This window comes from Stegostoma tigrinum, chromosome 15 (assembly GCF_030684315.1).
Source record: "Stegostoma tigrinum isolate sSteTig4 chromosome 15, sSteTig4.hap1, whole genome shotgun sequence".
Lineage (NCBI taxonomy): Eukaryota > Metazoa > Chordata > Chondrichthyes > Orectolobiformes > Stegostomatidae > Stegostoma > Stegostoma tigrinum.
Genome location: NC_081368.1, coordinates 15,601,235 through 15,626,754, shown reverse-complemented (window position 1 = coordinate 15,626,754; position 25,520 = coordinate 15,601,235). Strand labels below are relative to the sequence as shown.

Below are 25,520 nucleotides of genomic sequence, written 5' to 3'. Positions count from 1 at the left end.
CCCACAGTGTGGAGGCAGGATATCCGGTCCATTGAGCTCATGCTGACTCTTGGAAGAGCAACCCGCCCTGAAGAAGGGTCCTGACCCAAAACGTCAAAGCTTTCCTGCTCCTCTGATGCTGCTTTGCCTGCTGCGCTCATGCAGCTTCACACCTCAGATTCTCCAGCATCAGCAGTTCCTACTATCTCTGTAACCACTTAGAATGTGGTCTTTTCCTCTAAGCCCCAACAAGAGAGTCAGAACACTCATCAAAGGTCAAGAGCAGCTGCGTGAAGCAACACTCCAGACCAACTTGCTGCTCAGAAGAGAACACTATAAATCCTGCTGGCGGCTTGTGAGACCAGACACTCAAGAACCCTCTGAGATAATGGGAACTGCAAATGCTGGAGAATCCGAGATAACAAAGTGTGGGGCTGGATGAACACAACAGGCCAAGCAGCATCTCAGAAGCACAAAAGCTGATGTTTTGGGCCTAGACCCATCATCAGAGAGCTACTAGTCAAGAACCCTTTGTTGCCTTTCTGGGCCTGTGTTTCCATCAAACCCACCACAGGGCGTCATTACATAATAACAAACCACTCAGAAGGCATTCTCCTCCTCTAACTCCCCATAAGAGAGTAAGAACACTCATCAAAGGTCAAGAGCAGCAGCTAAATGCAACACTCCAGACCAACTTCATGCTCAGAAGAGAACACTCTCAATCCTCCTCATGGCTTGTGAGACCAGACACTCGAGAACCCATTTCTCTCACCAACTACTATAGAAATGACGCCTAAGAGTATAGTCTTAAGAAAATCACTCCTCAAAATCACATCGCAATAGCACAGACACACATCAAGTCAGCATTACCATTCCGACTCATCAATTTCTTTTCCATATGTATTGCTGTAAGTCTTTACATTGACATTGTACTGTAAATTGAATCTACGTGCTCAGAATATATGAGTTCCGGACTGGCTCACGCTGCCTTCACGGACACCCTGCGCTAAAAATAAAGACCCCGCTGCCGCACAAGGTAAGTTCTCACACGGCACAATACAAACCCCACCCACTGCCAAAGGACAGCAACAGCAAGTACTGGAGGTAAGAATAATAGGTACTGTCAGGCTGGTGGGGAAAAAAAAACAAAGCTCAAGACTGTAGTCCATGACTATACAGCCAACAAACCACTCAGAATGCATTCTCTTCCTCTAACTCCCCATAAGAAGAGTAAGAACAATCATCAAAGGTCAAGAGCAGCTGCACAAAGCAACACTCCAGACCAACTTCATGCTCAGAAGAAAACACTCTCAATTCTCCTCGTGGCTTGTGAGACCAGACACTCAAGAACCCATTTCTCTAGGCAACTACTATAGAAATGATCCCTAAGAGTATCATCTTAACAACAGCACCACTCCAAATCACATCGCAATAGCACAGACACACATCACAGTTACTGTTACTGTTTGCATTCATCAATTTCCTTTCCATTAGTATTGTACATTGTACATTCCATTAGTACATTGTACTGTGAATTAGAAACACGAGATCAGGTTATTTTTCCAATTATTATCTTGAAACCGTCTTGATCCTCAAACTCTGATTACCATAGACTATTCAGTTGACCAATCAGAAGTGCATCCCTGTAAATCAGTATGCGGAATCACCAACACTTGCATATTCATGACTCAGAGCGATATTGCATCGTTTACGAATAAGCCGTAGAACTATTTGGCCTATTAAAACTGCACCAACCCTCTGAAGAGCATCCCACACAGACCCAGGAGTTTTTTAAATTTCAAATATTCATAAAAACATCCTGATATATATACCTAGTCTCTGAAGCAGTTCAGCTCTGAAAAGTGGGAAATAAAGAAACAAACAGACATTGGAATTTGACTCTATCCAACAAACAAGAAAGACATTTCTAGTAAAAGACTATATTTACAAATATTTCATAGAATCCCCACAGTGTGGAGGCAGGATATCCGGTCCATTGAGCTCATGCTGACTCTTGGAAGAGCAACCCGCCCTGAAGAAGGGTCCTGACCCAAAACGTCAAAGCTTTCCTGCTCCTCTGATGCTGCTTTGCCTGCTGCGCTCATGCAGCTTCACACCTCAGATTCTCCAGCATCAGCAGTTCCTACTATCCAAGTAACCACTTAGAATGTGGTCTTTTCCTCTAACCCCCAACAAGAGAGTCAGAACACTCATCAAAGGTCAAGAGCAGCTGCGTGAAGCAACACTCCAGACCAACTTGCTGCTCAGAAGAGAACACTATAAATCCTGCTGGCGGCTTGTGAGACCAGACACTCAAGAACCCTCTGAGATAATGGGAACTGCAAATGCTGGAGAATCCGAGATAACAAAGTGTGGGGCTGGATGAACACAACAGGCCAAGCAGCATCTCAGAAGCACAAAAGCTGATGTTTTGGGCCTAGACCCATCATCAGAGAGCTACTAGTCAAGAACCCTTTGTTGCCTTTCTGGGCCTGTGTTTCCATCAAACCCACCACAGGGCGTCACTACATAATAACAAAACCACCCAGAAGGCATTCTCCTCCTCTAACTCCCCATAAGAGAGTAAGAACACTCATCAAAGGTCAAGAGCAGCAGCTAAATGCAACACTCCAGACCAACTTCCTGCTCAGAAGAGAACACTCTCAATCCTCCTCATGGCTTGTGAGACCAGACACTCAAGAACCCATTTCTCTCACCAACTACTATAGAAATGACGCCTAAGAGTATAGTCTTAAGAAAATCACTCCTCAAAATCACATCGCAATAGCACAGACACACATCAAGTCAGCATTACCATTCCGACTCATCAATTTCTTTTCCATATGTATTGCTGTAAGTCTTTACATTGACATTGTACTGTAAATTGAATCTACGTGCTCAGAATATATGAGTTCCGGACTGGCTCACGCTGCCTTCACGGACACCCTGCGCTAAAAATAAAGACCCCGCTGCCGCACAAGGTAAGTTCTCACACGGCACAATACAAACCCCACCCACTGCCAAAGGACAGCAACAGCAAGTACTGGAGGTAAGAATAATAGGTACTGTCAGGCTGGCGGGGGAAAAAAAAAAACCTCAAGACTGTAGTTCACGACTATACAGGCAACAAACCACTCAGAATGCATTCTCTTCCTCTAACTCCCCATAAGAAGAGTAAGAACAATCATCAAAGGTCAAGAGCAGCTGCACAAAGCAACACTCCAGACGAACTTCATGCTCAGAAGAAAACACTCTCAATCCTACTCGTGGCTTGTGAGACCGGACACTCAAGAACCCATTTCTCTAGGCAACAACTATAGAAATGATCCCTAAGAGTATCATCTTAACAACAGCACCACTCCAAATCACATCGCAATAGCGCAGACACACATCACAGTTACTCTTACTGTTTGCATTCATCAATGTCTCTTCTATTTGTATTGTCGCAAGTCCTTTAATTTATATTGTTTTGTAAATTAAACACATGCAATCAGGTTATTTCCCAATTATTATATTGAAACTATCTTGATCCCCATTCTCTGATTCCTACAGACTTTTCAGCTGACCAATCAAAGGTGCATCACTGTCAATGAGTAGGCAGAGTCACCAACACTTGCATATTCATGACTCAGAGCGACATTGTATTATTGCTGGATAAGTCATAGAATGATTTGACAATCTAATGATGATCGTGAGTCCACTGTCGATTGTCGGAGAAACCCGTCTGCTTCACCAGTGCCCTTTAGGGAAGGAAACTGACATCCTTACCTCCAGAAGTACGGAAATGTGGTTGACTCCTAACTGCATCCTGGGCAATTAGGGATGGGCAATAAAATGCTGCCTTTCCAGCAAAGCCCTCCCGTGAATGAAAAAAGAAAATGAAAAGGTTGAGTTTCACTGAGCCCCTCACTGTGTCCAGCATTTCTGGTGGGGACTATGCTCTTCCCCTTCTCCCCCGTGATCTTGTTTCAACATTTGGCAAATGAATCCTTCCTACTCATATAACTACCCAGATGCCTTTTAAATGTTGTAATTGTACCTGGCTCCACCACTTCACCTGGCAGCTCATTCCATCCACACACTACCCTCTGCGTAAAGAAAATTGACCCTTGTATCCCGTCTCAATCTTTCCCCTCTCACCTTAACCCAATGCCCTCGAGATTAGGGCTGCCCTACCTGGGGAAAAAGATGCTGGTTATTCATCCTATTCATGTCCTACTGCTTTTATAAACATCTGTAAGGTCATCCCCCAGCTTCTGTCACTCCAAGGAAAATAGCCCCAGCCTATTCAAACTCTCCCTCAAGCCCTGCCAACATCTTTGTAAATCTTTTCTGCACCCTTTCAAGTTTAAAACATCTTTCCTTCAGCAGGGAGATAAGAATTATAAGCAGTATTCCAAAAGTGACCTAACCATTGTCGTCTACAGCCGCAACATGACACTCCCAACACGTATGCAGAATCCAATAAAGTTAGAAATCACATGACCACCAGGTCACAGTCCGACAGACAAACTGGTGGCTGCAAAAACACAGCAAGTCAGACAGCATCTGCAGGTAAGGAGCTGTCAACATTTTGGGTATTGCTTTTGTTCAGGACTGGATGTGGCGTAGAGAAAGCTACAAATAAAGAAAGGGGTGAATGGAGAGGACCAGAAAGTCAGCAATTAGTGGACATTGGAAATAGGTACAATCTGGCCGGCTGTTGGAGAGGAGAAAAGTTCAACTATTTCCCATATGACCACAAGACATAGTCGTGGAAGTAAGGCCATTCGGCCCATTGAGACCACTCCGCCATTTAATCACGGGTGACGGGCATCTCGACGCCACTTAGCCGTATTCTCCCCGTAGTCCTTAATTCCTCGCGAGATCAACAAATTATCAACATCTGCCTTGAAGACATTTAACGTCCCAGCCTCCACTGTACTCTGTCACAATGAAATCCACAGGCCCACACCCACCACGCTCTGGCTGAAGAAACATCTCTGCACTTCGGTTCAAAGTTGACACCCTCTAACTTTCAGGCAGTGGTCACGGGTACTAGTCTCCCCAGCAACCTTCCCAAAACCATCTATTACCTACAAACAAAAACCACTCAGAACGCATTCTCTTCCTCTAACTCCCCATAAGAGAGTAAGAACAATCATCAAAGGTCAAGAGCAGCTGCGTGAAGCAACACTCCAGACCAACTTGCTGCTCAGAAGAGAACACTATAAATCCTGCTGGCGGCTTGTGAGACCAGACACTCAAGAACCCTCTGAGATAATGGGAACTGCAAATGCTGGAGAATCCGAGATAACAAAGTGTGGGGCTGGATGAACACAACAGGCCAAGCAGCATCTCAGAAGCACAAAAGCTGATGTTTTGGGCCTAGACCCATCATCAGAGAGCTACTAGTCAAGAACCCTTTGTTGCCTTTCTGGGCCTGTGTTTCCATCAAACCCACCACAGGGCGTCATTACATAATAACAAACCACTCAGAAGGCATTCTCCTCCTCTAACTCCCCATAAGAGAGTAAGAACACTCATCAAAGGTCAAGAGCAGCAGCTAAATGCAACACTCCAGACCAACTTCATGCTCAGAAGAGAACACTCTCAATCCTCCTCATGGCTTGTGAGACCAGACACTCGAGAACCCATTTCTCTCGCCAACTACTATAGAAATGACGCCTAAGAGTATAGTCTTAAGAAAATCACTCCTCAAAATCACATCGCAATAGCACAGACACACATCAAGTCAGCATTACCATTCCGACTCATCAATTTCTTTTCCATATGTATTGCTGTAAGTCTTTACATTGACATTGTACTGTAAATTGAATCTACGTGCTCAGAATATATGAGTTCCGGACTGGCTCACGCTGCCTTCACGGACACCCTGCGCTAAAAATAAAGACCCCGCTGCCGCACAAGGTAAGTTCTCACACGGCACAATACAAACCCCACCCACTGCCAAAGGACAGCAACAGCAAGTACTGGAGGTAAGAATAATAGGTACTGTCAGGCTGGCGGGGAAAAAAAAACAAAGCTCAAGACTGTAGTCCATGACGATACAGCCAACAAACCACTCAGAATGCATTCTCTTCCTCTAACTCCCCATAAGAAGAGTAAGAACAATCATCAAAGGTCAAGAGCAGCTGCACAAAGCAACACTCCAGACCAACTTCATGCTCAGAAGAAAACACTCTCAATCCTCCTCGTGGCTTGTGAGACCGGACACTCAAGAACCCATTTCTCTAGGCAACTACTATAGAAATGATCCCTAAGAGTATCATCTTAACAACAGCACCACTCCAAATCACATCGCAATAGCACAGACACACATCACAGTTACTGTTACTGTTTGCATTCATCAATTTCCTTTCCATTAGTATTGTACATTGTACATTCCATTAGTACATTGTACTGTGAATTAGAAACACGAGATCAGGTTATTTTTCCAATTATTATCTTGAAACCGTCTTGATCCTCAAACTCTGATTACCATAGACTATTCAGTTGACCAATCAGAAGTGCATCCCTGTAAATCAGTATGCGGAATCACCAACACTTGCATATTCATGACTCAGAGCGATATTGCATCGTTTACGAATAAGCCGTAGAACTATTTGGCCTATTAAAACTGCACCAACCCTCTGAAGAGCATCCCACACAGACCCAGGAGTTTTTTAAATTTCAAATATTCATAAAAACATCCTGATATATATACCTAGTCTCTGAAGCAGTTCAGCTCTGAAAAGTGGGAAATAAAGAAACAAACAGACATTGGAATTTGACTCTATCCAACAAACAAGAAAGACATTTCTACTAAAAGACTATATTTACAAATATTTCATAGAATCCCCACAGTGTGGAGGCAGGATATCCGGTCCATTGAGCTCATGCTGACTCTTGGAAGAGCAACCCGCCCTGAAGAAGGGTCCTGACCCAAAACGTCAAAGCTTTCCTGCTCCTCTGATGCTGCTTTGCCTGCTGCGCTCATGCAGCTTCACACCTCAGATTCTCCAGCATCAGCAGTTCCTACTATCTCTGTAACCACTTAGAATGTGGTCTTTTCCTCTAACCCCCAACAAGAGAGTCAGAACACTCATCAAAGGTCAAGAGCAGCTGCGTGAAGCAACACTCCAGACCAACTTGCTGCTCAGAAGAGAACACTATAAATCCTGCTGGCGGCTTGTGAGACCAGACACTCAAGAACCCTCTGAGATAATGGGAACTGCAAATGCTGGAGAATCCGAGATAACAAAGTGTGGGGCTGGATGAACACAACAGGCCAAGCAGCATCTCAGAAGCACAAAAGCTGATGTTTTGGGCCTAGACCCATCATCAGAGAGCTACTAGTCAAGAACCCTTTGTTGCCTTTCTGGGCCTGTGTTTCCATCAAACCCACCACAGGGCGTCACTACATAATAACAAACCACTCAGAAGGCATTCTCCTCCTCTAACACCCCATAAGAGAGTAAGAACACTCATCAAAGGTCAAGAGCAGCAGCTAAATGCAACACTCCAGACCAACTTCATGCTCAGAAGAGAACACTCTCAATCCTCCTTAATAATAAAATGTGAGGCTGGATGAACACAGCAGGCCAAGCAGCATCTCAGGAGCACAAAAGCTGACGTTTCGGGCCTAGACCCTTCATCAGAGAGGGGGATGGGGGGAGGGAACTGGAATAAATAGGGAGAGAGGGGGAGGCGGACCGAAGATGGAGAGTAAAGAAGATAGGTGGAGAGGGTGTAGGTGGGGAGGTAGGGAGGGGATAGGTCAGTCCAGGGATACTGATACTCTCAATCCTCCTCATGGCTTGTGAGACCAGACACTCAAGAACCCATTTCTCTCGCCAACTACTATAGAAATGACGCCTAAGAGTATAGTCTTAAGAAAATCACTCCTCAAAATCACATCGCAATAGCACAGACACACATCAAGTCAGCATTACCATTCCGACTCATCAATTTCTTTTCCATATGTCTTGCTGTAAGTCTTTACATTGACATTGTACTGTAAATTGAATCTACGTGCTCAGAATATATGAGTTCCGGACTGGCTCACGCTGCCTTCACGGACACCCTGCGCTAAAAATAAAGACCCCGCTGCCGCACAAGGTAAGTTCTCACACGGCACAATACAAACCCCACCCACTGCCAAAGGACAGCAACAGCAAGTACTGGAGGTAAGAATAATAGGTACTGTCAGGCTGGTGGGGAAAAAAAAACCCTCAAGACTGTAGTTCAGGACTAAACAGCCAACAAACCACTCAGAATGCATTCTCTTCCTCTAACTCCCCATAAGAAGAGTAAGAACAATCATCAAAGGTCAAGAGCAGCTGCACAAAGCAACACTCCAGACCAACTTCATGCTCAGAAGAAAACACTCTCAATCCTCCTCGTGGCTTGTGAGACCGGACACTCAAGAACCCATTTCTCTAGGCAACTACTATAGAAATGATCCCTAAGAGTATCATCTTAACAACAGCACCACTCCAAATCACATCGCAATAGCACAGACACACATCACAGTTACTGTTACTGTTTGCATTCATCAATGTCTCTTCTGTTTGTATTGTCGCAAGTCCTTTAATTTATATTGTTTTGTAAATTAAACACATGCAATCAGGTTATTTCCCAATTATTATATTGAAACTATCTTGATCCCCATACTCTGATTCCTACAGACTTTTCAGCTGACCAATCAAAGGTGCATCACTGTCAATGAGTAGGCAGAGTCACCAACACTTGCATATTCATGACTCAGAGCGACATTGTATTATTGCTGGATAAGTCATAGAATGATTTGGCCCAAGGAAACCACACCAACTCTCTGAAGAGCTTCCAACACAGAACCAGGAGTTTTTTTTAGTTTCAAATATATTTGTACCTTATTTATAAAAATATCCCAATATATATACATAGTCTCTGAAGCAGTTCAGGTCTGTATGATCGGAAATGACGAAACAAAGAGAAATTGGAGTTTGACTCTATCCAGCAAACAAACCAAACGTATTTCTTGTTTGTACAAGACTATATTTACATATATTTCATACAATTCCCCACAGTGTGGAAGCAGGCCATTCGGTCTTTCGACACCATGCTGACACTCCGGAAAGCATTCCATCCAGATCCATACCATCCCATCCCAGTAACCATGAATTTTCCGTGGCTAATCCACCCAGCCTGCATATTCCTGGACACAACGGGCAATTTAGCATGGCCAATCTACCTAGTCTGCACATCTTTGGACTGTGGTAGAAACCAGAGCGCCCAGAGAAAACCCAGACAGATGCAAGGGGAATGTGCACGCTGCACACAGACAATTGCTCAAGGGACCCAATATCTGTTCGTTCATGATCCTGTCGCTGCGAGAGTCCCAGCATCCCCATTCTGTGGGCAACCTGTTGGACACCTTTTGCACAGAGGTAGCTGTTCTGTTCCTCCCTGGGGCAGTTGGGAGAAGTTCCCTAATGCACTGTCATCAGGGTGAGAATGAAACCGGAAACGTCCGATTCGGAGTATGACACGCAGGCTACATACTAGCCCTGGAGCGAAAGAGTTGGAATATAAAAGCAGCGACGTGCTTCTGATGCTTTATGAGGCTCTAGTTAGGCCCCATTTAGAATACTGTGTCCAATTTTGGGCCCCACACCTCAGGAAGGACATACTAGCCCTGGAGCGTGTCCAACGGAGATTCACACGGATGATCCCTGGAATGGTAGGTTTAATGTATGATGAACGGCTAAGGATCCTGGGATTGTATTAATTAGAGTTTAGAAGGTTGAGGGGAGATCTAATAGAAACTTACAAGAAAATGTATGGTTTAGAAGGGGTGGACGCTAGGAAGTTGTTTCCGTTAGGCGGGAAGACTAGGACCCATGGGCACAGCCTTAAGATTAGAGGGGGTAAATTTAAAACTGAAATGAGACGACATTTCTTCAGCCAAAGAGTGGTGGGCTTGTGGAATTCATTGCCACGGAGTGCAGTGGAGGCCGGGACGTTGGATGCCTTCAAGGCAGAGATCGACAAATTCTTGATCTCAGAAGCAATCAAGGGCTACAGGGAGAGTGCAGGGAAGTGGAGTTGAAATGCCCATCAGCCATGATTTAAATGGCGGAGTGGACATGATGGGCCGAATGGCCTTACTTCCACTCCTACGTCTTATGGATTTGGAACGTTGCTGCTCCCACGTATCCCGGGTTGTGGCATAGTGGCTTCCTTGGTTCTTAGTGCTGGGGAGGTGATGGCCTAATGGTATTATCGCTGGACTGTTAATCCAGAGACTCAGATAATGTTCTGGAGGCCTGGGTTGGAATCCCACCATGGCAGATGGCGGAATTTGAATTCAATAAATGTTCGGAAATAACAATCTAATGATGATCGTGAGTCCACTGTCGATTGTCGGAGAAACCCATCTGCTTCACCAGTGCCCTTTAGGGAAGGAAACTGACATCCTTACCTCCAGACGTACAGCAATGTGGTTGACTCCTAACTGCGTCCTGGGCAATTAGGGATGGGCAATAAAATGCTGCCTTTCCAGCAAAGCCCTCCCGTGAATGAAAAATGAAAATGAAAAGGTTGGGTTTCACCGAGCCCCTGTGTCCAGCATTTCTGGTGGGGACTATGCTCTTCCCCTTCTCTCCCCTGATCTTGTTAAAACATTTGGCAAATGAATCCTTCCAGCCCAGCTTGTGCCCCCCTCCCTAACCTGTTCTTCTTCTCACCTATCCCCTCCTCCAACTTCAAGCCGCACCTCCATTACCCACCTACTAACCTCATCCCACCTCCTTGACCTGTCCGTCCTCCCCTGACTGACCTCTCCCCTCCCCACCTATACTCTCCTCTCCACCTACCTTCTCTTCTACCCATCTTCAGTCTGCCTCCCCATTTTTTTACAGAATCCTCTCCCATGAAGGGTATCCACCTGAAACATCAGCATTGGCTGGTGCCCCTGAGAGTCTTGCTCAGCCACACCTATGTTTTGATAGACAGACCATCATTACTTCCATAGGAACAAACCACTCAGAATGCATTCTCTTCCTCTAAGAAAGTAAAAACAATCATCCAAAGTCAAGAGCAGCTTCATGAAGCAACACTACAGACCAACTTCCCATTCAGAAGAAAACACTCACAATCCTCCTTATGGCTGATGACACCAGACACTGAAGAAACCATTTCTCTAGACAACAGCTATAGAAATGATCCCTAAGCATATAGTACTAACAGCAAACTACCTCAAAATCACATTGCAATAGCACCGACACACATCACAGTTACTGTTTGGATTCATCAATGTTTTTTCTATTACTATTGTTGCAAGTCCTTTAATTTACATTGTATTGTACATTAATACATGTGATCAGGTTATTTTCCAATTATTGTATTGAAACTATGTTGATCCACAAACTCTGATTACTGCAGACTATTCAGTTGACCAATCACAAATGCATCACTGTAAATAAGTCGGCAGAGTCACCAACACTTGCACATTCATAACTCAGAGCAATATTGCATGTTGCTGAATAAGTCATATAGTCATTCGGCCCATAAGAACTGCGCAAATCTTCTGAAGAGTACCCATGTAGACCACGAGGTTGCTTTTATTTCAAGAATGCACTTTATTCATAAAAAATATCCTGATATACATACATTGTCTATGAAGCAGTTCAGTTCTGTACAGTAGGAATTGAAGAAACAAACAGACATTGGAATTTGACTCCATCCAACAAACAAGTCAAAGTCAGTTCTTGTTTGTAGAAGACTATATTTACACATATTTCATAGAAGCCCCACAGTGTGGAGGCAGGCCATTCGGTCCATTGAGTCCATGCCGACTCATCGAGGAGCATCCCACCCTCACCCAATCCATCCTATTCCTGCAATGCCACATTTCCCATGGCTAATCCACCCGGTCTACACATCTGTGAATGCTTCTGCCAATTTAGCATGGCCAATCCACCTAACCTGTGGGTGGAAACTGGAGCTCCCAGAGGAAACCCACGCAGGTATGAGGAGAACGTGCAAACTCCACACATATTGTCACTGAAGGGTGGAATTTAACCTGAGTCCTCGGCACTGAGAGGCAGCAGTGCTATCCAATGAATCAACATGCCACCCTCGGTGAAGCATCAGAAAGGACCAATAACTGAACGGACCCCCATTTACTTTCAGCAGGGAGACCTCAGACAGGGTCTTTCCCCACTGCACCTTGGCAGCAGCTGCCCCAAGCTTTAGTGCATCCCTCAGCACAAAGTCCTCGGAATGTGCCAGTCTGCAAGTCGAGGTCAACTCTTCATACACTGAAAGGCCAACAGGTTTTGTGCAGATCAAAGAGCATCCTTCACAGAGTTGATGGCCCTCCAGGTGCAGTCAATGTTCTGGCCTGCTTCACAGGACACAAACCTGTGCCACATACAACAGGCAGAGTGCCTCACACCTGATGAACCAGGTTTTTACCCACAATGGAATGGGAGCAGAGCTCCCAATAGACCAGTCTCTGCTTCACCTTTGTGGTGCATTCCTCCCAAGATTTGGTTCACACCCCAGTCCCTGCAAACCATACTCCTAGCACCTTCTGGTAACCTGCCCTGACGGTGAAGCAGCTAAAGGCTCTGAGATAATAGGAACTGCAGATGCTGGAGAATCCAAGATAACAAGGCGTAGAGCTGGACGAACACAGCAGGCCAAGCAGCATCTTAGCAGCAGGAAAGCTGATGTGAAGGGTCTAGGTTCGTCCAGCTCTACGCCTTGTTATCTTGGATTCTCCAACATCTGCAGTTCCTATTATCTCTCTACACCTTGTTATCTCGGTTAAAGGCTCCATTGGCTCAGTCTCCAAATAACACAGCCTCACTCTTGCCTCGATTTACCTTGGCTCGAACTGATTGTAGCGGCTCGTGAGCCTACTGACTGACAGCGGATCCGAGCAATTTCACATCCTTCCTAATGGACTCGGCAAAAGGGCTTACTGCAACATACAAACAAGGCAGGAGCGAGTGGGCAGCCCTGCCTGACTCCGGGTCTGATCGGGAAGCTTTCTGATTCCTACATCTTATGGCAACGCTGCTGCCAGGAGAGTAGAGACGCACAGACTCGTCCATTTCCACTGGAGAGAGCCAGGAAGAGGGAGAAGCTGCGCTTGCTCAGTGCTACCAGCTGGGGATGTCCTGGCACTCTCCCTCTGCTTGTTGGGTATCAGCTGGAAGGATATGGTTTTTTTTGCAAAGAGGGCGGCGCAAGTTGATCGCTGAATGCTCGCGGAAGCGGCCGAGAATGAAGTTCAGATATTAGCAGGCACAGTCAGTGGTGTTTGAGCGGAGCTGGGCGCTCACTGACTTTCATTCTCACACCAGTTTTATTTTTACTATTTGAAGGAAGAACGGTAATTTTGTTTTTCTTTGGCCGGAGCTCGCTAGATGCCAGGCCGTGTGAAACAACATTGAGTGGAAGTTGTGCGTCGTGAATACTGCCCAGCAAAGTGAACGAGGGGAGTTGAGTATGAGTGACAGGCCTTGCTCCTAGCTCAGGCAAGTCGTACAAAGGTTTCTGTAATACGGCAACACGGTGTGGTCACTGATCCTGCCTGTGGATGTTTGCTGTGTGCACTTGTAACTGCACACCGGCTTCAGTCTCGACTCCCCATGGTCGAGTGAGAGCGGACGAACCCGCTCGGTTGTTGGGCAGTAATGTAGCTGGATGGGAGTACGGTACCTCCTGTTGCCTCCCCTGGGTTTGGCAGGGGGCGTTGGGGGAATCATTTCTTGCTCCCAACTGCTTCCCTAGAAGCCAATTCGAGTGTGTATCCTTGACGAATCGAGAGCGCGCGGTTTTGGCTCTGACAAACCGCCCCCCCCCCACCCCAACGCGTACCTGCCAACTCAAGATGCACCATCTATGGCCGGTTCAGCCAAGTTGTTGAGAATATGCAGACCCATTGCCAATAAGATGTCCAAAACCGGGGAAAGGAATAAACAAAAAATAAACTGGTCAACTGTGGTTGATCCAAGTTGTGTGCATGTTCTGATCTGCAGTTCTTTGTAGGCTACTATATGTTGCCATCCTGTTTACCTGGAGTGGCTTCTGGTGCAGTGACATCTGTAAGTAATTCCTCAGTTAATGCCGATTCATTACTATTTGGGGGTCACTTAACTCAGTTGGCTGATTGGCTGGTTTGTGATGCCCACAGCATGGGTTTAGTTCCCACACCTGCTGAGGTTCCCATTGAAAACTCTCCTTCTCCAGCTCTCTCCTGAACTGAGGTGTGGTGACCCTCAGGTTAAGCCACCACCAGCAATCTCTCTCTGTAATGAAAGGGCAGTCTGTGGTCAGGGTAGATTGTGGCAACTTTACCATTTTTACATTACTATTGCCTAAACTGGGGCTAGGTTATCACTATGCAAGGTAATTGTGGAATTTTGGAGTCTTTCTCGCTGTCTTGATTTATCGCCACAACGAGTTGCATAGCTATTGTGTATAGCATATACATTTTTTCGATTAACATTATGGACAATGATTTTGAAGTTACAGGGGTAGTTCCAGTTGCTGCAACAGCTATGCAACTGTTGAAGAATGTACAACTATTCACGAGTTTAGGAAGAGTTGGAGATAGCATTGACACAATTCAATGGACCAAATGGTTTCACTCTTTTCTGCTATTGATGCATTTGCTATCCATCTCAGAAAAAAGTACAGCAAGTTATTTATATCAATTACCGATCTAATTTTGTCCAGTGGGAAATGGATATTTAATAGTTGAAATCTCCAGAAGAAAATAGAAATATAGCTTTTTAAAAAAGACAATATAATCTACCATGTAACATATTTTGTAAACAGATTGCACAATGTACTTTTATCTTACAATTGAGACCTGAATTGGACTAACATTTCAGATTTAAATTCCAATTATATTAAAATAAAAGGGATATCCAATAAAAAAGAACAAAAGATTTTTTTAAAAATCACTAGAACTATCAATGTCATGCTTGCTAATGGAAGGACTCAGTTATGCATTGGTCTAAGGAAAATTAATGAACTTGCGTTGCAATGAAATATTTTTAAGCATTGATAATGGACATTGTACCAAACATTTTCAAGTGTATTCTTCCCAAGTGTATTGTGGTACAATTTTTGGACCTGTTTCATATTGTCAAAAGTGTTACAAATGAGCCTAACATCCTGTTGCATATCCTGTTGTACACACTGTAATTTGATAAGTTTTTTCCTCAAAGGAGATAGTATGTTTGTAACTTACTATTATATCTGCACTGGGAATACTAGATTTTCTGACTTGCCCCTGCTCTAATTATCCTCTCACTTTTGAATCTTCTCTGACATTGTTGCAATATGGTCTTATCACAAGAGATTGTTTACGGATATAATGTAAAATGAACAAAGGGATATTTATTTGTTCACTGGTTAGGCCAGCTTTTGTTGCCTATCCCTTATTGCCCTTGAGAATGCAGTGGTGCTCCACTTCTTTTAGCAACTGTGTAGATTTCCAGGGCAAGGTGTGGAGCTGGATGAACACAGCAGACCAAGTGGCATCTTAGGAGCAGGAAAACTGACGTTTCGGGCTTACACCTGTCTGATGATTCTCTGGCATCTGCAGCTCCTATTATCTCTAATACAAGATTTCCAGGGCAGTTGAGTGTTGGACCTATTGAGCTGAATTATATGAAGTGAATGATCCCCTGCCTCCATCCATCTGCAAGTCATTTGGAGATGAGCGGGTGAGGTAGTCTTCTGAGAGGGGCATTAGCTACCTGCTGCCTATTAGTGACCAACTGGCAGTTAGGACAATTCATGTGGAATTCCTATCCAAGGAGATCTAGGTTCAAATCCCACCTGCTCCAGAGGTGTGTAATAAAATATCTGAATGCATAAATATCAAACCCCACCCCTCCTACCTCTTTGCCCTAACCTGCTATCTTGGCACTCAGCAAGACACCGAAACATTCATAATATATCACAACTGAGGAAATATCTATAAGTTCCATGCTTCTTGATAAGGAATACCTGCCCTAAAGTGCTACTGGCCAATCGTAGAATCATAGAGCTGTACAGCATGGAAACAGCTCCTTTGGTCCGACCTGTCCCTGCCAACCAGATATCCTCAAATAATCTAGTCCCATTTGTCAGCATTTGGCTTGTATCCCTCTCAACCCTTCATATTCATGTACCCTTCTAGATGCTTTTTAAAAGTTGTAATTGTACCAGCCTCCACCACTTCTTCTGGCAGCTCATTCCATACATGTACCACCCTCTGTGCGAAAAAGTTGCTCTTGAGGTCCCTTTTAAATCCTTCACCTTTCAAACCCACAACCACTAACATCTAGAAGGACATTGCAACAGATACATGGGAACACCAGCACCTGCATTTCTCCTCCAACCCATTTACCACCCTGACTTACAGGAGCATAGGGCTGAGGACAGTCTATTCAACCTGTCAAACCTGCACTGAGAAAATGGGTGCTGCAGCAGTTCAGTGGTCATTAATGCGGCCTCAGAGTGCTAGGGTCCTGAGCTCGATTCCAGCCTTGGTGATTGACTGTGTGGAATCTATGTGTTCTCCCTGTCTCTTCATGGGTTTCTGCTCAGTTCTCCAATTTTCCCCCACAGTCCGAAGAAATGCAGGTTAGATGAGTAGGCCATGTTACATTTCCCTGTAGTGTCCAGGGATGTGTAGGGTGCGTTGATTAGCCGTGGGAAATGCAGGGTGACAGGGATGGGGATGGACTACAATTGTTGGATGCTCTTTGGAGGTCGGTGCAGACTCTATGGCTGAATGGCCTCTTTCTGTGCTGTAGGGATTCTATGAAAAAGATACTGTAAGCAACATACAAAGTAAGAGCTGGAGGAGGCCATTTTGCCCCTTGAGCTTGATCTGCTTATACCTTGTAAGAGGGAGATTCTGGGCAATGATTATTTACAGTCTTGGTTGTTATTTCTTTGGTTTCTTAGCCTATAAGACAATGACAGACTCAATGGCTGCACTGACTGAGATCCACTAAGCCAATGGAGCTTAGGATTCACACCTGGGGACTCCTGGCAATAGGAGAAATTGCAGAAATAATAATGTTGTCTGTATTCACAATAAGTGCTCAGTTGTTCAGTTGGTGGTGCATTTTGCAGATGCATTGTATTGCACATAGAAACCTAGGCCATTTTAAGTAGAATTACTTAGACTTGCCACATGTGAAATAGGCCATTCAGCCCAACATTTTAAGGCTTCAAATGAACCTCTTTCCATCCTCTTCATTCTAATCCAATCACCATACCCTTCTCTTCCTTTCTCTCTCCCAGGTTTATCTCTTCCCCTTAAATGTTTCTGATCTATTTGTTCCAACCACCATATGCAGGTTCCACATTCTAAGCATTCTTTCTGCTGAATTCCTCATTAGATTTATTTATGTGGCTGATTCTTTTAAAAGAAACAGTGTCACATTGTTACAACTGAGATCAAGTTGACAGAAGATTAGATGCCTTGAATCTAATGTAAGAGTCCTGTAAAAACAGATGGTACAGCTACTTAGCAGAAGATACCATGCAGTGATGAGCTGGCGGTTATTAACTGGGATTTCTCTGACACTTGAGTTTCAAGCATCAGCTGTGTCGATGTCAGCTGAAAGCTAAACACTTCCTCAGTAGTGATGAAAGGATCAGTGACTTTCTCAAATGGCCAGTCACCAAATGTGTCAGCTGTATGGATCACAGAGCAGTGTATGGTTCAGGGATCCTGGAAACTATTTGTGGCATTTGTAAACTTCGAGTGCATTCTATTGAACAGTCCAAACTCTAAAATTCACACTTAGCTATTTACTTTTCCCTTTCTGAGACTGCTGCATGCTTCCAGCATTCTCATTTTACTTTAGCTTCCCAGTTTTAGAACACAGCGTTGGAAGAACATACAATGTAGGAGCCGAAGTAGGCCATTCAGCCTATCAAGTTTGCTTTGCTAACGAGGGGGATCATGGCTGCTCTGATAATCTTCAGTGCCACCATTTTTCTGCATAATCTTGTTTCTTTTTAATTAATAGTCTGTCTATCTCAGACATATACTTAACAAACCAGCCTAAAAGCCCTCTGCAGTAAAGAGTTCTACAAATTCACTAGCCTCTGAGAGAAAAAGTCCTCCTCGCCTTTATTGAAAATGAGTGACTGCTTACTTCAAAATTATTCCTTCTGGCGCTTGACTTTGGATATGTGGCATTATTCTGCCAAGTCCTCTATGAATCTCACATGCTTCAATAAGGTCACCTGTCATTCTTTCAAAATCCGATGAGTACAAGCCCACCCTACTCAAACTCGTTTCATAAAAAAAGCTCCCCCCATACCCGGGATCAACCTGTTGAACTATCTTTGGACTGTTTCCAACGCCAATATATCTTTCATTAGATTGGGGAGTCAAAATTGTTTACAGTGTTCTAAGCAAAAATACAACAAAGAACTTCAGGTGGTGAAGATCTGAGACTAAAATAGAAATAGCTGGAGAAACTGAACAGGTCTGGCAGCATCTGCAGTGACAAAGCAGAGTCAACATTTCGAGTCCAGTGATCCTTCTTCTGAACAGACTGTTCTGAAGCTTCTCTAGCAGCTCCTCTTTTGGCTGTAGCGTTCCCCCTATGTGTTCCAGTTCTGAGGAAGGGTCACCAGACCTGAAACGTTAACTCTCATTTTTTTCTTCACAGAGGCTGCCAGACCTGCCGAGCTTTTCCAGCAACTTCAGTTTATGTTCCGGCTGTGATCTGGCTCATGCCTTGCATTGCTTTAGCAAGATTTTTTAATGTTAATACGACATTTCCTTTGAAATAAAAGCTTATTTTGCATTTAAATGAAGTCATCAATTTGCCTGCAGATTGAAATCTCTGCCACGTCCTGGACTGTGTACAGCTCTCTCATGTTGCAGTCCAGATCACAATGTTATTCATTCTTTAACACCTGAAAAAGAGAAGCAGTTTTCAGCTTTAGTGCTGACAATTCAAGAGGTCTCCATGAGGTGAACATGTTCCTGAAGGATTGCTTCAATGTATATTTCTTGCAGTCTGAAGCTTTGGATTGTACTGTTTACTTGGGAATGAGGAAATGCAGTGACAATGTTCATTTCACAGTCATAGAATGACACATCGCAGATGGAAGCCATTTGGTCCACTGTGTCTGTGCCAGAATGTCAAACAGACAGAAGGAAAACACTGACTGTGAACGTGAAGTGATTACGAGAAGGATTTTATTCTCAGACACCATTCTGGACACAGGCGGCATGGTACTGCAATTGGAACACTGCTTGCATATTTCCTCCCCTTCACCACTGAAGTCAAGTAATCATCTGTTATTCTATGACCTTTGTTTACTGCCTTTTTGTTCTTGTTCTCTGAGGCAAATTTATGTTCAGCAACGTCAACTGTGTTTGTGCTGGCAAGTGGTGTAACTATTCTCCCAATCGGTGTCAACCTCAAGCTCTGACAGAATCAGGTTTGATCAAAAGGCAACACTCGATTCTAGAACAGCATCTTCTGCTGCGCTAGCTTGATGATTATTTTACTTCTTCCTCCTTTGGTGCAAGGATGAACTTATCAGTTGGTGGGGGATTACCCTGTGAGCTGTTACTCTTTACTAGGGGGGTAAGTTATCATTCTGGAAATGCGGACGTCATGAACAAACTGGAATATATTGCCCTCCCTCATTGTCCTCAGGAACGTGTTGGTGAGCTGCCTTCATGAACTAAAAACTGAAAGAACTGCAGATGCTGTAAATCAGGAACAAAAACAGAAGTTGTTGGAAAATCTCAGCAGGCCTGGCAGCATCTGTGAAGTAAATAATTGGGCGACCTGTTTCCTGCCACTTTAACGCACCACCCTGTGGCATGGCCAACATCTCTGTCTCAGGCTTGCTGCAGTATCCCATCGAAGCTCAATGCAAGCTGGAGGAACAACACCTCATTTTCCACTTGGGGACCCTGCAGCCCTCTGGACTCAATACCGAGTTCACTAATTTTAGGGCCTAAACTCTCCCATGTCCTAGCCCCCTATCCCACACACCAGGCCTTGCTATCACCTAGCCCGCCATTACACACTACCTATTGTTAGTCACTAACAGTCCCTATTAACAACTGTTCATCCTCCCAGCTGAATCATTATCAATTCCTTTGTCTATCCACTTGCTCTTCTCTCTCTTTGAGCTCTGTCCAATTGTTTACTCCCAACCCCATCCCCTTCCCTATTTTCTGCAAATAAACTAACATTTTCCCAGCTACCATCAGCTGTGAGAAAGGGTCACCAGACCTGAAATGTTAACTCTGATTTTTCTTCACAGGTGCTGCCAGACTTGCTGGGCTTCCAGCAACATCTGTTTATGCCCTCATGATTTGTTGCAGTCCAGGTACTATACGTACACTCACAGTGCTGTTCGGAAGGGCGTTCCAGGATTTTGACCCAGGTGGAATGTCATAGCTATTACAGAAACTTGGCCGAGGGAAGGACAGGACTGGTGTTCTCGGTTTTAGATACTTTAGGAGGGATAGAAACAGAGGCAAGAGAGGAGGAGTAGCATAGTAAGGAAAACATGACTACTATAATTAGAGAGGGTATTTCTGAGGGATCACCTAGTGAAACAAATAGGTGGAAATTAGAAACAAGAAAAGGATTGTACTATATCCCTCCCCAATAGTCAGATGGTAACTGAGGAGTAAATATGTAGAGAGAGCTCAGATATTGGTATGAATAATAAGGCTGTAATAGTAGACAGTTTTAATTTTCCATACATTGACAGGGACTGGTATAGTATTAAAGGCTTGCATTGGTGAGGAATTTATTCAATGTGTTTAAGCAAATTTTCTTTATCAATGTGTAAATGTACCTATTAGAGAAGGAGCAAAACTTGACCTTCTCTTGGGAAATAAGGCAGGATAAGTGACTGAAGTGTTGATAGGGGAACACTTTGGGACTAGCGATGATGAAACACTTAGTTTTAAAATAGTTATGGAAAAGGATAAGCCTTCCATAAAAGTTGAAGTTCTTAATTGGTTAAAGACAAATCTTAATGGTACGCAACGAGGTGCATGTGATGTCCTTTAGGGAAGGAAACTGTTATCCTTACCTGGTCTGGCCTACATGTGACTCCACAGCAATGTGGTTGCCTCTGAACTGCCCTCTGGGCAATTAGGAATGGGCAATTAATGCTGCCTAGCCAGCGATGCCCTCACCCCATGAATGAATAAGGAAAAACAAACAAGAACTTTCAAAAGTTTGTTGGAGTAGATTATTCACAGGTAAAAGGACAATTGACAAGTGGAGGCTTCAAAAGTGAGAGCTCAGAGGCACTATGTTCCTGTTAGAGCGAAGGGTAATGTTGGGGAACAGTGGATGAATAAAGATATTGAGGATTCGGTCAAGAAAGAGTCATATTATTAATATAGACAACTGGGATCAACTGAATCTCATGAAGTGTGTAAACAGGGGAAATCAGGAAGACAAAGAAGAGATATGAGATGGCCTTGGCAGATAAGGTTAAGGATAATCCAGAGAAGTTCTACGAGTACATTAAGAGCAAAAAAGCAACTAGAGATCAACACAGCCTTAAAAGATCAACACAGCCGTCTATGTCTTGAATCTCCAGTGATGGGAGAGATACTAAAGAATATTTCGCATCAGTTTTTACTGTGGAGAAAGAAATGGAGGTTAGAGAACTCAGCGAGATAAATATTGATGTTTTGAAAGCAGTTCACATCACTAAAGGGGAAATGCTGGAGGTCGTAGAAAACATAAAGGCGGATAAATTTCCGGTACCAGATCAGGTGTATCCCAGGATGTTGTGGGAAGTTAGGGAGGAAGTTGTGGGGTCTCTACCAGAAATATTTGTATTATCAATAACCACAGGTTAGGACTGGAGGGTGACTAATGTTGTGCCTTTATTTAAGAAGGGCTGAAAGCAAAGCCTAGAAACTACAGGCCCGTGAGCCTTATGGGTAAGTTGTTGGAGGTAATTTTGAAAGGTAGGATTTATATGCGGTTGGAGAAGCAAGGACTGATTAAGGATCGTCAGCATGGCTTTGTGTGAGGGAAATCATGTCTCATAAACTTGACTGAGGTTTTTGAGGAAGTAACCAAAAAGATTGGCCTTGACCAAGATCTTTGTATCCTTATTAGCCACTGAGTGGTCCCATAGGACTGGAGAGTGGCTAATGTTATTCCTCTAATCAAGAAGGGAAATAGCGATAATCTAGGAAACTATAGACTGGTGATCTCACATTGGTGGTTGGGAAACTATTGGAGAGAATTCTTGGGGATGGGATTTATGCACATTTGAAAAAGCGACGACCTCAGTGACGACCTTATAAAAGTTTATAAAATCACAAGGGACAAAGACAAGTGGATAGTAAAGATTTTTTTTTCCCTAGGATGGACGAGTTTAAAATTATGGAGCAAAGTTTTAGGTGGGAGGAGAAAGATTTAAAAAAGGATATGCAGGACAACTTTTTTTAACATAGAGAGTGGTTCATGTGTAGAATAAACTTCCAGAGGAAATGCTGAATGCAGGTACAGTTATAACGTTTAAAAGACATTTAGGATAAGTACTTGAATAGGAACAATTTGAAGGGATAGAGGCCAAATGCTGGCAAGTGGGACAAGTTTTGTTTGGGAAAGTGGTCAGCATGTATCGAGTTGGATTGAAGGGTCTGTTTCCATGCTGTATGACTGTATGGACACTAAAGGAACAGTGGTGTATTTCCAAGTCAGCATGGTGTGTGGCTTGGAGAGAAGCTTTCACTTGGTGGATATCCTATGTACTTGCTATCCTTGTTCTTCTAGCTGGTGTAGGTTGCAACCTGGGCGATGCTGCTGAAACTTTGCAAACTGTTTCCAAGGAGACCCTTATAACTATTGAACTGTGGAGGCTAGTTTTCAACTTTGAGTGAACTAGGTTTGAGGACAAACTGCACGGGAAGATTGGTGTCTATCCCACGCCTCCAACCATGTAAATGCATACAGCATATGTAACTGTCAGTGATAATAAATAATATTCCGTAGATTATGCCACTGCTAAGCACTAATGCTCATCTAGGCAGTGATGGTAATATTAATTGTAAGAAATTTTCTAAATAATATTCTAATTTCTAATCATTATTTTTCTCTTTTTCTCCAGAGCTTAATTTTGCTATGGCAGCCACCAGATTGTTTGATACTTCTGATGCTGTGGAACTCTTTGCACCACAGTGTCTGTATTTGAAGCCAATTGCAAGGCTGACAATCAGTGTGATATTTCCCAAGTCTAAGTTATCCTCAAGACTCATTTCCAACTGGGAAGTGATGGAGACCCTGAAGAAAATGGCTTACCCGGATCAGATTACATCGCTCAAAGTCTCACGGAGCACAATGGACTTTGTTCGCTTTGAGGCAGAAGTTGAAAATAAGAATCAAGTTCAAACTGTCCGGGAAAAGTTTAACAACAAAACGATTAAAGTGAACGGTATCAATGAGACGGCCAAAGTGTTGGCAGCTGTAACTCAAGCCAACTTTCCAAGCCCAGGTGACTGGGAATCCTTTTTTAAGACTACTGACTGCATGAATGAGGCTTTGCCTGGTGAGAGACCTGATACTATTCACATGGAAGGGCTGCCTTGCAAGTGGCTCTCTTCAAAGCAGCTCAATAGGGAAAAGCCAATGGAAGAGATCCTTCAAAAAGTCTTTGGCAGATTTGGAAAGATCCGAAATGTTGACATTCCCATGTTGGATCCCTATCGAGAGGAAATGACAGGGAAGAAGTTCAATACCTTCAGCCTCGGTGGCCTACCAACCTTTGAAGCTTACATCCAATACCAGGATTATGCAGGCTTCGTGAAGGCAATGGAGTCCTTACGGGGAATGAAGTTGATGCACAAAGGGGATGATGGAAAGGCAGTAGCATGTAACATAAAGGTATGGAGTTACAATCCCTGCATTTGTTACGTATGGATACATTGTCCTTCAGTGTTCTGACCTTGATTAAATGATCATTGGTCAACCATAGCTACAATTTTCAAGAAGAGCAGGAAGATACCTCAGTGCCCTGACCAATAATCATCCCTCAATCTACATCACAAATTAAAGCCAATTATCTGGGCAGTATCATGTTGCTGTTTGTGGGAACTTGCTGCATGCAAATTGGCTATCTTATTTTCTACATGACATAAGTTCATAGGAAATGTCTTTTTTAAATTTTACTCATTCATAGAATGAGGGTGTCACTGGCTAGGCAGCATTATTGCCTATCCTTAATAGCCCCAGAGGGCAGTTAAGAGTTAACCACATTGCTGTGGGTCTGAAGTCACATGTAGGCCAGACCAGGTGAGGATGGTAGTTTCTTTCCCTCAAGGACATTGGTAACCCAGGTGGGTTTTGTCCCCTGACAATTGACAGTGGATTAGTGGTCATCATTAGATTCTTAATTCCAGATATTTATTGAATTCAAATTGCATCATCTGCTGCGGTGGGATTTGAACCCAGGGCCCCAGAACATTGTCCGGGTCTCTGGATTAACAGTCCAGCGATAATACCACTAGGCCATCACCTCCCCTATAGCATGCTTAGGCCATTCTGCCCTTAGACCTGCTCCAGCATTTACTAAGATTCTGAAAAAGAGTCATTGGATTCAAAATGTTAACTCTGCTTCTCCCCACAGATCTGCTGAGTTTTTTTTAAAACCACTTTCTGTTTTTGTGCAGCATCTGCAGTATTTCATATTTTTATTCAATGAAATCATGGCTGCACTGATTGTGACCTTAAGTACACAGTCTTGCCTTCCCCCCCCAATAATCCTTGAAGATGAAAAATCCAACTCAACCAATATATTCAATGACCTAACTTGCACCTTTCTCTGTGGAAGAGAATTCCAAGGACCAGTGACTAATGAGAGCAGTAAGTACATTTTGGAAGTGCTTCATTAGCTTTGGCAAAAAAACGCAATACAAATGCAAGTCTTTTTGTTGTCAATATGAATTATTACTTCAAAATGGCACATTTCAGTGGAGGCTGATTATGTAATAGGAAATAAAAGACACCTATTTGGCCTTAGGAAAGGAATAAATTCTAATTTGCTTCCCTATAGATTGTACCAAGTTTCCTTCAATGTCATTAATTAGTTCTGTACATTGGATATCGAGGAATATAATCTATTTAATTCCCTGCTAGTTGGCTGATTTATTCGTGCCACCTTCTGACGAACAGTATCTTTACTCCTAATGTATGCTTGTTTTAAGGTGCTGTAACTCGTACAGGGACCGGTCTCGTGCTTTCTCTTCCAGGTGACCTTTGACACAACCAAGCACCTTAGCGACTCAGCAATTGAAAAGCGTAACCTGGAGAGGTTGAAGCTGCAAGAGTTGGAGAAGCAGAGAGAGGAGCAAAAGCGGAGAGACAAGGAAGAGGAACAAGCCAAGGAGGCTGAGCGGTAAATCCGAATGTACTTTGTGATTCAGGTCATGTTGAGTGAAAAAACATAGGGTCTCCAAGTCAGTAAAGAGCCCGCATCGAAATAAGTACAAAACTAGATATTCAATCAACAAAATCAGTGGTAGAAATCCATTG

The 25,520-nt window shown here is 43.7% G+C and overlaps 1 protein-coding gene, 7 non-coding genes and 6 pseudogenes across 8 annotated transcripts in view; 1 reads left to right on the top strand and 13 right to left on the bottom strand.

Moving 5' to 3' along the window:
• Positions 1-192: 192 nt before the first annotated feature.
• On the bottom strand, positions 193-395 carry LOC132210607 (small nucleolar RNA U3; annotated as a pseudogene).
• A 179-nt stretch (positions 396-574) lies between these two features.
• On the bottom strand, positions 575-788 carry LOC132210594 (small nucleolar RNA U3). The gene has a single exon (XR_009446739.1). It is a non-coding gene; the product is annotated as a small nucleolar RNA U3 (small nucleolar RNA).
• Positions 789-1,165: 377 nt separating this feature from the next.
• Positions 1,166-1,380, bottom strand: LOC132210584 (small nucleolar RNA U3). The gene has a single exon (XR_009446729.1). It is a non-coding gene; the product is annotated as a small nucleolar RNA U3 (small nucleolar RNA).
• A 756-nt stretch (positions 1,381-2,136) lies between these two features.
• Positions 2,137-2,339, bottom strand: LOC132210606 (small nucleolar RNA U3; annotated as a pseudogene).
• Positions 2,340-2,519: 180 nt separating this feature from the next.
• On the bottom strand, positions 2,520-2,733 carry LOC132210596 (small nucleolar RNA U3). The gene has a single exon (XR_009446741.1). It is a non-coding gene; the product is annotated as a small nucleolar RNA U3 (small nucleolar RNA).
• A 376-nt stretch (positions 2,734-3,109) lies between these two features.
• On the bottom strand, positions 3,110-3,324 carry LOC132210588 (small nucleolar RNA U3). The gene has a single exon (XR_009446733.1). It is a non-coding gene; the product is annotated as a small nucleolar RNA U3 (small nucleolar RNA).
• Positions 3,325-5,066: 1,742 nt separating this feature from the next.
• On the bottom strand, positions 5,067-5,269 carry LOC132210598 (small nucleolar RNA U3; annotated as a pseudogene).
• Positions 5,270-5,448: 179 nt separating this feature from the next.
• LOC132210589 (small nucleolar RNA U3) lies at positions 5,449-5,662 on the bottom strand. The gene has a single exon (XR_009446734.1). It is a non-coding gene; the product is annotated as a small nucleolar RNA U3 (small nucleolar RNA).
• A 377-nt stretch (positions 5,663-6,039) lies between these two features.
• Positions 6,040-6,254, bottom strand: LOC132210581 (small nucleolar RNA U3). The gene has a single exon (XR_009446726.1). It is a non-coding gene; the product is annotated as a small nucleolar RNA U3 (small nucleolar RNA).
• Positions 6,255-7,010: 756 nt separating this feature from the next.
• LOC132210605 (small nucleolar RNA U3) lies at positions 7,011-7,213 on the bottom strand (annotated as a pseudogene).
• Positions 7,214-7,397: 184 nt separating this feature from the next.
• Positions 7,398-7,526, bottom strand: LOC132210604 (small nucleolar RNA U3; annotated as a pseudogene).
• A 700-nt stretch (positions 7,527-8,226) lies between these two features.
• LOC132210608 (small nucleolar RNA U3) lies at positions 8,227-8,441 on the bottom strand. Its single transcript, XR_009446744.1, has one exon. It is a non-coding gene; the product is annotated as a small nucleolar RNA U3 (small nucleolar RNA).
• Positions 8,442-10,981: 2,540 nt separating this feature from the next.
• On the bottom strand, positions 10,982-11,183 carry LOC125459079 (small nucleolar RNA U3; annotated as a pseudogene).
• Positions 11,184-13,217: 2,034 nt separating this feature from the next.
• The window catches only part of LOC125458816 (A-kinase anchor protein 17B-like), a 29,191-nt gene continuing 16,888 nt past the window's right edge, over positions 13,218-25,520 (top strand). The window contains exons 1-3 of the mRNA XM_048544520.2: positions 13,218-13,490; positions 23,101-23,873; positions 25,238-25,383. Of these exons, the coding sequence (XP_048400477.1) occupies positions 23,115-23,873; positions 25,238-25,383 (905 nt within the window). The 5' untranslated portion in view covers positions 13,218-13,490; positions 23,101-23,114. The remainder of the gene's footprint in view (positions 13,491-23,100; positions 23,874-25,237; positions 25,384-25,520) is intronic.